This window comes from Penaeus japonicus, unplaced genomic scaffold (genome assembly GCF_977035675.1).
Source record: "Penaeus japonicus unplaced genomic scaffold, GWHDUDI00000001_assembly GWHDUDI00000022, whole genome shotgun sequence".
Classification (NCBI taxonomy): domain Eukaryota; kingdom Metazoa; phylum Arthropoda; class Malacostraca; order Decapoda; family Penaeidae; genus Penaeus; species Penaeus japonicus.
Genome location: NW_028234424.1, coordinates 28,739,567 through 28,751,624, shown reverse-complemented (window position 1 = coordinate 28,751,624; position 12,058 = coordinate 28,739,567). Strand labels below are relative to the sequence as shown.

Below are 12,058 nucleotides of genomic sequence, written 5' to 3'. Positions count from 1 at the left end.
TTAATTTCTTCTAATTTTCTGGCTAAGTTCAATCTCAAAGTAGAGCTAATTATTGTGTAAAGATTCACTGAATCTTTATGTTGATCACCGCAACAATTTCAGGTTGGAGACCACAAATATCCAATGAAAATCACATGAATATGAAGAGCTCGCAGCGGCGGTTTGTTATTGTTTCGAAGACGAGAGAGAGAGAGATAGAGAGATAGATGGATAGATAGATAGATAAATAGAGAAAGAAAGAGAGAGAAAGGGTTAGAGAGGGAAAGGGAGAGAGATATGCAGTGGAAGAGAGAGAGAGATATACAGAAGGAGAGGGAGAGAGAGGGGAAAGAGGGTAGGAGAGAAAGAGAGAGAGAGAGAGAGATACAGAGGGAGAGGGGAAAGGGGGGGGGAGGAGAGAGAGATATGCAGAGAGAGAGAGAGGGGAAAGGAGAGAGAGAGAGAGAGAGAGAGAGAGATGCAGAGAGAGAAGGAGAGAGAGATAGAGAGAGAGAGAGTGAGAGAGAAAGAGAGAGAGAGAGAGAGAGAGAGAGAGAGAGAGAGAGAGAGTGAGTCAGAGAGAGAGAGTCAGAGAAAGAGATATACAGAGGGAGAGAGAGAGAGAGAGAGATATGCAGAGGGAGAGGGAAAGGGATAGAGAGCGGGGATAGGAAGAGAAAGAGAAAGAGGTAGACTGAAGAGAGAAAGAGAGGGAGAGAGAGAGAGAGAGAAAGAGAGAGAGAGAGAGAGAGAGAGAGAGAGAGAGAGAGAGAGAGATAGCGGAGTAAAGAGAGATGAAATAAAAATTTCTTCGGGGACCCATAGTCATGAGGGGAAAAATATTCTCTAGTTGACGCAATGAAAGGTCGACAAGATTTCGTTTGGCCTTTATGTATTTGCTTACTGACCACTAATCAATGCATACCTCGTACGCATGACGTATACAAAAGGCCGGGATCAAGTCTGATCTCGTGGTTGTACACAGGCGCTTGCAGAATAAAGGTTTACTGTAGTGCTGCCAGCCGTATCGACAGGCAGGCTCTACAGCTGAAGGTGAGACACATTCTGAGAACGGATGTGTAGTCACGTTCCTTGGTAACTATAAATTATAAATTTGATAAAAGCGAGTGGAACGCTAATGATAAATATTGAAAATCACTGACATATCTTTCGTAGAATAGTTGATGGTACAATTAATATACATTTTAAGTGGCTTTCATCTCTTTCTATCGCTTTACCGTTCATGCTGGCATGTACCTTTATTAATTAATATACATTTAATAAAAGGTTTAATTACCCTTGTCAGTTTACGCCCGGTACAACGAGAGCTGATATATTGCTGACCTCAAAAGTTCTGACTGACATCCTGTTCTTGGAAAATGTCAGGCACTGGAGGCTGTTTGCGGGTGCTCATTCTATCTGTAAGTCGTTTACTACTGTTTCTTTTAACAATTGGTATTCAAGTGTCAGATCTGTCTATATGTCTATTTCTTTTCACCTGAATTATTACCTCTCTCCTATATATGCCCTTCCCTTCCCCGTAATATTTTCCTTTCTCTCCTCCTTCATCTTTTCGTTGGAATTATTCTCTCTCTCTCTCTCTCTCTCTCTCTCTCTCTCTCTCTCTCTCTCTCTCTCTCTCTCTCTCTCTCTCTCTCTCTCTCATTCTCATTCTCTCTCTCTCTTTGTCCAGTGGGGTCCGTGGGTCATATGGGATGACAAAAAAGCTCCATCAACGGCCGTCGGTGTCTTAAAGACACTGATGGATATAGTTGCGAAGAAATTCGGAATATGGTGAGTAATTGTTCATTTGTTTACATTTCCATGAGAATGATAATGGGGACAAGATTAATGCTATGTTGATCATAATACCCAACGATATTAGGTATATCAATTAATGATATATAAAATATAACACATTAGAGTTATGAAAGATTAATGATTTTGATTATTATGATAATGTGATAATGATATTGATCATAATAATAATGATAAACAAGGACTAAATATCACTTAATCCGCTTTCATCTTAATAACCTACCCTCTCTCCTAAATGACCCAACTATGATGGTAAAACAACCTCATTGACAACCGCTAGTTATGAAGTGGATGCGCCCGCAGATCTGGACTTCGGATCCAAGTTGGACAACGGCTCTCTCACCGGAATTATTGGAATGCTCAACCGGTCGGTCAGTAGTGCTGGAGAGGGATTCCTTTCTGTGTTGTTCTTTTATCGTTCTTGTTACAGATTGATTATGGCAATGAATGTTTAGATTATGTGCCTCGCCTCCTTTGATCTCGTTCAGTTCTTGCTTTATCTGCTAGAGTACTGCCTGCATATACTTGTCTGAATTTACATCACGTTTGGCATTCATGTCTTCTTGCCTTCTGAATCTCGGCCTCCTGAAATCCCCCAGGAAGCGGACATGTCGATGGTGCCGATGTCGGTCGACTACTTTCGCTATCAGTTCGTTGAATTTAGCGAATTTCTTATCGTCGACGAACACCGAATGTCGTTCAAGCGACCGACCCCCGAGGCAGATGTTGCTGGCTTTGTCAAGCCTTTCACTCTGACGGTGAGGATACTTGCGTTTTATCTTGTACATGTCTGTTTTTGACCGAAACAAATCCAAAGAAACATCTCCAATACATTGCCTTTCGTGTTTTCAGTTCCACTGAGTTTCATTTCTATATATATATATATATATATATATATATATATATATATATATATATATATATATATATATATATATACACACACACACACACACACACACACACACACACACACACACACATATATATATATATATATATATATATATATATATATATATATATATATATGTATGTATATTTATCACGTTATGCTGATGTTGCAAAGCTTCAAGTAAGATTAGTTTCTTACTAAAAGTAGGGTACGAGAGAGTGTCACTTTTGTACTGGAACATAGCATTAGAACAGAAATAAGATTATCCCTAATGTGAATTTATTGTCACAATATTAACTTGGTATTAGACAATATTAGCATAGCATTATTGAAGGCCTTGAATTAAAACACTAAAAAATTATTTATCTAATATTTCGATTTAGACTCTTCATCGGGAATATGTAGATGAAGATCTTTAGTCGAAAGGCTGAATGAACTCTTGTCTTGTGAAAAGACGTCTCAAATGCAAAACCTGACCAATGACCCTTCCACGTGCAGATGTGGCTTGCATTGTTCCTGAGCACGCTGTTGATGTGTACAGCCGTCTTCTTCTCTGAATGCGGTGCCTCCTTCATACTAAGGTGACTTGTATTTGTATAAGAATGTGTAATTGTATGAGAATGTGAAAAGAATAATTCCATAATGGTCAGTTACATGACGCTTTTTATTTACTAGTTATCCCGCTAACTGAAGATGCAAATCGAAATGTAAATCACATTCATTCTCATCTGGGACTTCTTCTGAACTCTGGCGTAGGTTATCTCTTATCAATAAGTTTATCGATATTGGTAGGCCTACAACGTGAGCGAGAGGCGTGGCTAAATGTGCTGCGATGAATTGTTCAGGTTTGTGTTGTGTGTTAAGATAATTAACAAGTGGATGGAGTTTGTGTTGTGTTGAGGTATTTGATGAGTGGATGGAGTTTGTGTTATGTTGAGGTATTTGATAAGTGGATGGAGTGTGTGTTGTGGTATTTGATGAGTGGATGGAGTTTGTGTTGTGTTCAGGTATTTGATAAGTGGATATAGTGTGTGTTGTGTTAAGGTATTTGATAAGTGGTGGAGTGTGTGTTGTGTTAAGGTATTTGACAAGTGGATGGAGTTTGTGTAGGGTTAAGGTATCTGATAATTGAATGTATTTTGGGTTGTGTTGAAATATTTGATAAGTGGATTTCGCTGTTCGTGAAAGTTGTACTGAGATTGATATGGTACTCGAGCTAATGGCAATGATGACTCGTGATGCCCTTAAGAATGATAGCGTTAGTAGTGATATGATGAGGATAATGAATATGATTATGGCGATAATGGCAGTAATGATAATACATGTAATACAAGTGATAATAACAAGGAAGATAATGATGTTAATATTACAATAACAATCATAATGCTAATCATACCCATATATATATATATATATATATATATATATATATATATATATATATATATGATAACTGCTAATCATAATGATAATAATGATCAGATAAAAGAACACGTCCAGTCCTTGTTTCCATACATGATAATAATAGCTACAATGAATAAAGCATTGATGATATTGATGCTCACGTATTTCTTGCTTCAATGCAGGAGCAAAGGCAAATCCAAGCAAAAGCAGGGAGTCTCCGGATCCAAACTCAAATCGGATGGTATTTCATCGCAAGTTTACCACGCCGTTCTGTGGACTGTGTCATGTCTATTCGCTCAATGTAAGGATTGATTTAGTTGCTCATTGCTTATCCTTGATCGTTTTCATTGCAATAATCGCCCTCACTTTACTATTTACTCAGTCAGGGACCTCCGTCTCCTAGTAGTAGCTACTGAATATGGCCAGGTTTTTGGTCCCATCGTAAATAAGTTGACGTTACAAGCTGTGCTATTTTTCAGCCGTGCCATGGGAGCCACGCAACGTCCCCGTGCGCGTGGTGGCGGGCATGTGGCTCCTGGCGACCCTCATCGTTGGCACTGTGTACCGCTCCAACCTCAAGGCCATGCTCATCCTCCCCAAGGTGGTCCTCCCGTTCGACAACTTCGAGGAGTTCGCCGAGGTGGACTTGCCTGGCCAACTCATCCTGGGCGGAGTGCTAGAAGTCGCGTCACGGGTGAGTGAGAGGGAGAAGGAAGAGAGAGAGAGAGAGAAACAGACAGATATACAGAGAGAAATAAAGACAGAGGATTGCGTTCGCATGGTTCTCGACCTAAGCAGTACAATCGCTCATATATCGTCATCAAAAAGCTCCCCCTTTACTATTTCCTCTCCTCAAATCTTCTCGTAGGAAGCCAACCCGAACAGCATGCTGGCGAAGATCCGAGCGAAGTCACATGTCAATTCCAACATCTGGTTGGCAGTCAAGGAAGTCCTTGCCGGAAGGTTCGCTGGCATAGCCTCTGCGTCAGGTCAGAGTTGGTTGCATCACATCGATTTCTCGGTTGTAAGTTCGTTATGTAACTTGTGTTGTTATTAATGTCCTTTTATGAATTTCTTTGATAAATGTTTGCGAAATATTGGTAGATATTTTCGAGCGTCAAGTTGAAATTCTTCAACTCCACGCACTTCAATGAATACAGAATTTCCGAAACACATCACCACCGTTTAAGCCTCATTTCAGCCGCTAATTGCCACCAAACAGATAACCTCATTGTGCAAATCCCCCGCATGTAATATAATCCCCCATGTGAGACAGATGATAGAATGCAGTAACGCATTTAATATAGAAATACAAATTTTACCTCCCTGACCGGGACTCGATCCCGGGTCGTCAGTAGCAGGGATTGTCACTCTGACGACCCGGGATCGAGTCCCGGTCAGGGAGGTAAAATTTGCATTAATAATCCCCCATCTACAGTATAACCTGCCCCCCCCCCTCCCTTACCTAGCATGGAAAATGCCGCTTGTACACGGCGCGGGGCGGGATGTACAGCACGTCAGTCTCTCTGGGTTTTCCGAAAGGCTCTGCTCTCAAACCGAAGATCGATTTCGTGTAAGTTTATATTGGATTTCTGTTGGTATTGATGCTAATGAAATGGTATATATGATGGTGATGATGATTGTGATATTGGTAATGGGAATGGTAATGATAATGATGGCAAATAATAATTAAAAGAAGGTTATGCTAATGGTTATGAATTGATGATGAAAGTCATCTTGTAGGATAATGTTCATACAGATGATGATAACAAGATACTAAAGGTAATACCAAGAACAACCACAATAAAGATAATGATAACAATGAAATAAAACAAAAGTTGTGACAACTTCAGTAATGACAATTATAGAATATATTGATAATCATGATCATAGTAACGTTAATCGTAGTAATAATGAAAACAACCATAATAGCAATTGTGATGATGATAAGAAAGATCGTAGAAATCAATTTTTCAATCAAAATTTCAAGTGTAGTTTAATTGATCACATCACATCAGCTTATATTTTCATTTGGAATTGTTCATAAAGAACATTTTTCAGACAAAGCATTTCCTTATCTGAGCCTTTATTTTCCCGGTTTTTACAGACTTTTAAGGCTTCATTATTATGTTAGATCAGTCGTATTAGTGTCACTATCATAACCATCTGTTCGTGGTAGCATCCAGGGTCTGAAGGAGTTCGGGATCCTGCAGTACCTAATACACTCGCAGATCCCCAACGGCACCATCTGCTTCAACAAACCGTTCTCTTCAACCTCCGCTTCAACGGAACTGCGCCCTCTAGAGCTCGGGGACTTCTACGGTATCTTCTGCCTCTACACAGGAGGTGAGAGGCCACGCACATCAAACAGTGACGAAGAGGGCGGAGGAAGTCAGCTGACACAGACTGATAACTTGTTGCGTTTTGCAGGCATAGTGCTGGCGACTTTGGTTTTCATAGTGGAGCATCTCGTCAAGGGGACTAGCACTCAAGGGCCCCGTGTTGAGCATGTTGACTAATTGCGACCGACGGCTCCTGACTTGATAAGGCACTTCCTTGACTTGGCGATGTCTAGATAATCCAAATGGCTGACCTTCTTAATATCACAGGGATGTACACCTACAACAGTCGTGTATGTCAGTGTTCTTTTATTTTACTATTTGCTCACACACACAGACGCACACACGCACGCAAACACACACACACACACACACACACACACACACACACACACACACACACTAACAATAACACTAACCCTAACAGTAACACACGAACACTAAACAACAAACAAACCCGCAGTATATTGTACCTCTCTACATATGCACGCGAGTCGGAATAAAGAATGCAACGAAGAAAAATCTAGTTTCTCTTCACATTGCCACTAATAAAGGTTTACACTTTGCAATGTGTAAATGAATGGCAAAATAATAATAATGATACAAGTGATTATTATCTTAGTGGCGATCTTAATGGACATAATAACAGTTACAACAGCTACGATAACAGTAGTAACAATGATATCACTACTAAAGATCATCTTGCAACTACGTATGTTGCAAATAACGCTACTGATGCTGAAATATTATAGTTATAGTTATAATGATAATGATAACAAATCATGATAATCATCACAATATGAAGATGACATAGTAAATACGATAACATACAGTAAAAAAAAAGCTTAAAACTAGTCTGTATGTTTTTAAATCTATTTTTCTCTATATATACACTTCAACGATTTACTTTATACGAATTATGACTGATACAAGTCGAATGAATATAAAATGAAAAAAAGTTAGTCATATGATGAATAACACTCGTATTAATAATAGTCACGAGTAAAAACACATTATTAATTCAACGTCTGCTAATTAACTGGAAACTCCAGAAATAAACAAATAATTGATATGGAGACTGATTATTATTCAACTTTACTCTGTCTTCTGAAACAAATGAAGGCTGGATTGCATAACCTTGTATCATTTAAGATTTGCTTAAGTTGATTTAAAAACTTCATAGAAATTGCATTTTTTTATGCAATTTGATTATTAAAAATTTGTTTGAGCTAATTTACCCTTTTTTCTGCAAAATTAAACTCACAATCATCACCCGAGGAACATTTATCATAAACTTCCAATAGTGATGAGATTAGTAGGACAAGTGATTAATATTCCCGTAGGATTTCGCATCCGGAAAGATCATACAAAGTAAGAGCAATATTCAACGTCTCCGAAAAAAATAAGTGACTAATGATAACAAGAACATTCCTAAGAATATAAAAATATCCATTTATCCTCCAGGCAAGTTTATTATCATCTTATCAATCAATGATAACAAAAACAATAACATAGACAAAAACAACAAACAAATACAACTTCAAGTGCAACTTCAACGATGATACCGAATACCCTTATCATGTTTTCTTCAGTCCAGGTGAACTTCCGTTTTCTATGATGCCTCAACCAATTTCTTCCTGGATAACGCTGCTTGTGGTGCTTGAGAGCGTGAGTGTAGAATCTTTCGTATCGGAATCTTTCGCATGAGAATCTTTCGTATGAGATATCTGATCATTTTTCGCCTTTCCTTCGAGTTCAGTAGTTTCTTTGGCAACTTTGGATGCATAAACGATCTGGATTGCGCTGCAAGAGGAATATTTTTTTATGTTTAATTATCCTATTTTAACTGTTTTTTTAATTATTAATGAAACCTTATTTAGCAATGAGGAAATTTGTAGAATTGATGCATTTGCTTTTGAAGAAAGAGAGAGAGAAAAAAGAAAGAGAAAGAGAGAGAATCAATGAGAGAATGGAAAAATAAAGAAGAGATGAGAAAGAAACAAAGAAAGAAAAGCGAAGAAAAGAGAGAGAGAGAGAAGAAAAGAGAGAAAAGAAAACAAGATCTAATGGGAAAGAAACATAGAGAGAGATCAGAAGAAGAGAGAGAGAAAAAAAGAGAAAAGATAAGAAAGACTATGAGAAAGAGAAGAGAAGAAGACAAGAGAAAAAAGAGAGAAAGAGAAAGAAAGAATGCAAAACTCGAAGCGAACATAACCTCTGAATTTAAACACCAAACCCGAACAAAAAAAGCCTCACAAACTCACATGAAAAACAGCATGATGAGGACGTTGACCCCAGCTGCGAAGAAGAACTGCACCGCGGGGAAATTCTCGACGGTGTTGTAATAGATCGGGGCATACACTGCGTACCCGGCCATGGGCATGAGGCCGTAGAGGGCAGCCAGTACAGCGCTGATGCGACCTGGAAGGCATGCAGACGAGCACCTTCATGGAGCGGCTTGGGAGCGTTTGGTGTCGTTTGCTGCGACTTATTTTAGTGGTATTTTTAGAAGAGAAATAAGACTTTGTGTATGCAACACACCATCGCACATATGCATATGCATATATATATATATATATATATATATATATATATATATATATATATATATATATATACATATATATATATATATACATATATATACATATATATGTATATATATATATATATATATATATATATAATAATATAAAAGAAAGAGAGAGAGTACATATATATGTATAATATATCTATGCATGTATACATATATATATATATATATATACACATATACATACACACATGCACACACAGACACAAAACAGCGACACACACACACACACATACATATACATATAAGTATGGATGCATGCACACACACACACACACACACATGCACACACACACACATATATAAATGAAATTCACTGGTCTTACCTTTTTCCTCCGCAGAGACCAACTTGGTCGACATGGAGCGGAAGGCAATGACGCTAGCGTTTGACATGACCCCAATGGGCGGTCCCAGCCACATGAGCAGCTTCTGACTCACGCCGGAGATGAAGCCGTAGCACCCGTACTCGCCCACGATGGACACTGAGCCCAAGATCACCAGGAGCGAGTCGCCAACGGACACGAGGCGAGTCAGGAGAGGCACCAGGACGAGCGAGCCTGTCGGAAGGACCACGAGCATACGTTTGTTTTTGGAACAGTGACATATATATGTGTATATATAGGTATATGTATATATATGTATATGTGTGTGTGTGTGTGAGTGTATGTGTACGTGTGTGTGTATGTGTGTGTATACACACACATACACATATACACATATGTATAGTGCCGATGGTGTAATTATTCTTCCTGGTAATGATATAGATACTATAATCATTTTCAATGATACAATAGCACAGTTACCTGCAGCAGCGATCAGATTGCGGTACGTGAGATAATACCCAAAATCAGTAGCATCCCAATGTAGAGCTCTCCTCACAAACATATACACGTAGAACCCTGTAAAGAGAGATTATCTGAAATGCTTATAAGTGCCAGAATCAACGCGTCTTTGGTCTTCTACATTTTCTACAATTTCGCATTCGTATGTCCTATGGTCAAATATCGCCCCCTCCCCCACACACACCCTTGTTAGGTGTTATAATCACAATCGCCTTGGCATGACTTACCTCGAGACATTCTCCACAACATGTTGCAGATGATGACAACGACCAAGATGGTCCTGGCATTCCCTTCGCGCTTCCGAAATGCCGTCTTGAAACTCTCGAACATTCGCCGCCAGTTGAAGAAGTCAGTAAACATCTTCCGAGACGCGACCTCTTCTCTCTTTATGCCTTGATTCTCGTCTGGACTTCGACCTTTGACCCCGACGGCCGTCCGGGCAAACGGGCCGTGACTCTCTCTGATAAACATCAAGATATAGCTTATGGCCGAGACGTACGCCAGGAAGACGAGGCCGAGTGCCAGGTTGTAACCGCCGCGGCTCAAGACGACAGCACCGAGCAGGGTGCCAAGAGGCCCTCCCAGGTACCAGAACGAGGTCGCCGTACTGACCCTGGACGTGCGGCTCTCCTCTGAACAAACGTCGCTGATGTAACTGGTGGCGATGGAGAGCAGGCACATGTAGCCACCTCCGAACGCCTCCAAGAAGGTCACGAGGTAAACGAACTCGACGGGCCAAGCGCTCTGCCAGTTGTTGAGAAGATAACCGCCTGCGTAGAACAGGTGGCCGGAGAAGGTCAGGAGTAAGGGGATCTGACGGCACACGAAACACAAGAACAGGGCAAAGAAGATGATTCTGGTTTGAACCATCTTCCTGAAACATAACTAGCAACTTGGTAAATAATAATAATAATAATAATGATACTACTATTACTACTACTACTAATAATAATAATAATGATAATGATAATAACAATAATAATAATGATAATAATAATAATAATAATCAAATAAACAAAAGAAATGAAGATACATCCACAATATTCTAATTAGAAGTTGTCCTAAACTTAACAACATCTCAGGCCAAGTACAAACTTTACCTTCCTTCCGTATCTGTCGCTCCAGGCGCCCATGAACAGCACAATAACGAACGGAATTACTGACATGATTATGCTGTTGTAGAAAGTGAAGATGCTGAGCTCCTTTTGTACACGAATGTTCTCCTCGTGGTGAGACGAAAGGTTGGAACAGATCTGTTGGAAAACGTTAATAACTTCAACTGTTACTTCAACTTCAATTGTATTAGTCGGTTTATTTTCATGAGTTATACCTCGACCCTTAAGCCGTGGAAAGGAAGTGATGAGTTTGATGATCATTATATATTTTGTTATACTTATTGGCGAAATTTATACCTAAACTTTGATAATTATTATTATCATTATCATTACAATAATGCTAATCCTGCTTTTTATTATCATTCTTAATAATGCATTGTTATCACTGTTATTATTATCTTTGTTAATATCATCATCATTATGAATATTACTATCACCATGAAACATCATAATTTTCATAACTGCTATTATCATCAATCATATTATTGATTATTATTCATCAGTAATACTATTATCATTGCCAATATTATCATTATTATCATCATCATGATATTACATTCTCATTATATCATATAAAATTATCGTTATCATTATCATAATGAAAAAAAAAAAATAATAATAATGATGATATCAATAATAATGGTAGCTATGATGGGAATGATAATGGTAATGATGATGATTATGACAATGACAATAACAATAAAAAATATGATGATAATAATGATAATGATTATAACAATAATGATGACAATGGTAATGATTATAACAATAATGATAATAATGATAATGATTATAACATTAATGATAATAATGATGATGATTTTAAGAATGACAATAACTATATAAATAATAATGATAATAATAATGATACTGATAACATAAAAATGATTATGTTAATGATAGTAAAAATAATAAGAATAATATGAATAAGGATGATGATAATGATAGTGATTATAATTAATAATAATAATGAGGATGATAATAATAATTGTGATTATGATAAAATATACAATGATAAAAGTAATAATGATGATAATAATGGTAGTACCAACAACAATAATGATGGTGATGAT

General features: G+C 38.1%; 2 protein-coding genes across 3 annotated transcripts in view; one reads left to right on the top strand and one right to left on the bottom strand.

The window, feature by feature from the left end:
* Window positions 1–940: 940 nt before the first annotated feature.
* LOC122245077 (glutamate receptor) lies at window positions 941–6,788 on the top strand. Of its 2 annotated transcripts, XM_086549969.1 has the most exons (12): window positions 941–1,032; window positions 1,286–1,400; window positions 1,673–1,773; window positions 2,078–2,168; window positions 2,397–2,555; window positions 3,191–3,273; window positions 4,279–4,397; window positions 4,576–4,790; window positions 4,965–5,120; window positions 5,566–5,669; window positions 6,276–6,442; window positions 6,527–6,788. In XM_086549969.1, exons 2-12 carry the CDS (start codon window positions 1,359–1,361, stop codon window positions 6,613–6,615), a joined length of 1,326 nt encoding a protein of 441 aa, XP_086406095.1. In that variant the 5' UTR covers window positions 941–1,032; window positions 1,286–1,358; the 3' UTR covers window positions 6,616–6,788. The 2 variants fall into 2 exon arrangements, with proteins under 2 accessions (XP_086406095.1, XP_086406094.1); XM_086549968.1 differs by having other exon boundaries at window positions 6,276–6,788.
* A 948-nt stretch (window positions 6,789–7,736) lies between these two features.
* The window catches only part of LOC122245076 (proton-coupled folate transporter), a 7,092-nt gene continuing 2,770 nt past the window's right edge, over window positions 7,737–12,058 (bottom strand). Inside the window, exons 3-8 of the mRNA XM_043003023.2 lie at window positions 10,971–11,123; window positions 10,098–10,683; window positions 9,832–9,927; window positions 9,355–9,585; window positions 8,700–8,856; window positions 7,737–8,238 (exon numbers count right to left, since the gene is read on the bottom strand). Coding sequence (XP_042858957.2) covers window positions 8,058–8,238; window positions 8,700–8,856; window positions 9,355–9,585; window positions 9,832–9,927; window positions 10,098–10,683; window positions 10,971–11,123 — 1,404 coding nt within the window. The 3' untranslated portion in view covers window positions 7,737–8,057. The remainder of the gene's footprint in view (window positions 8,239–8,699; window positions 8,857–9,354; window positions 9,586–9,831; window positions 9,928–10,097; window positions 10,684–10,970; window positions 11,124–12,058) is intronic.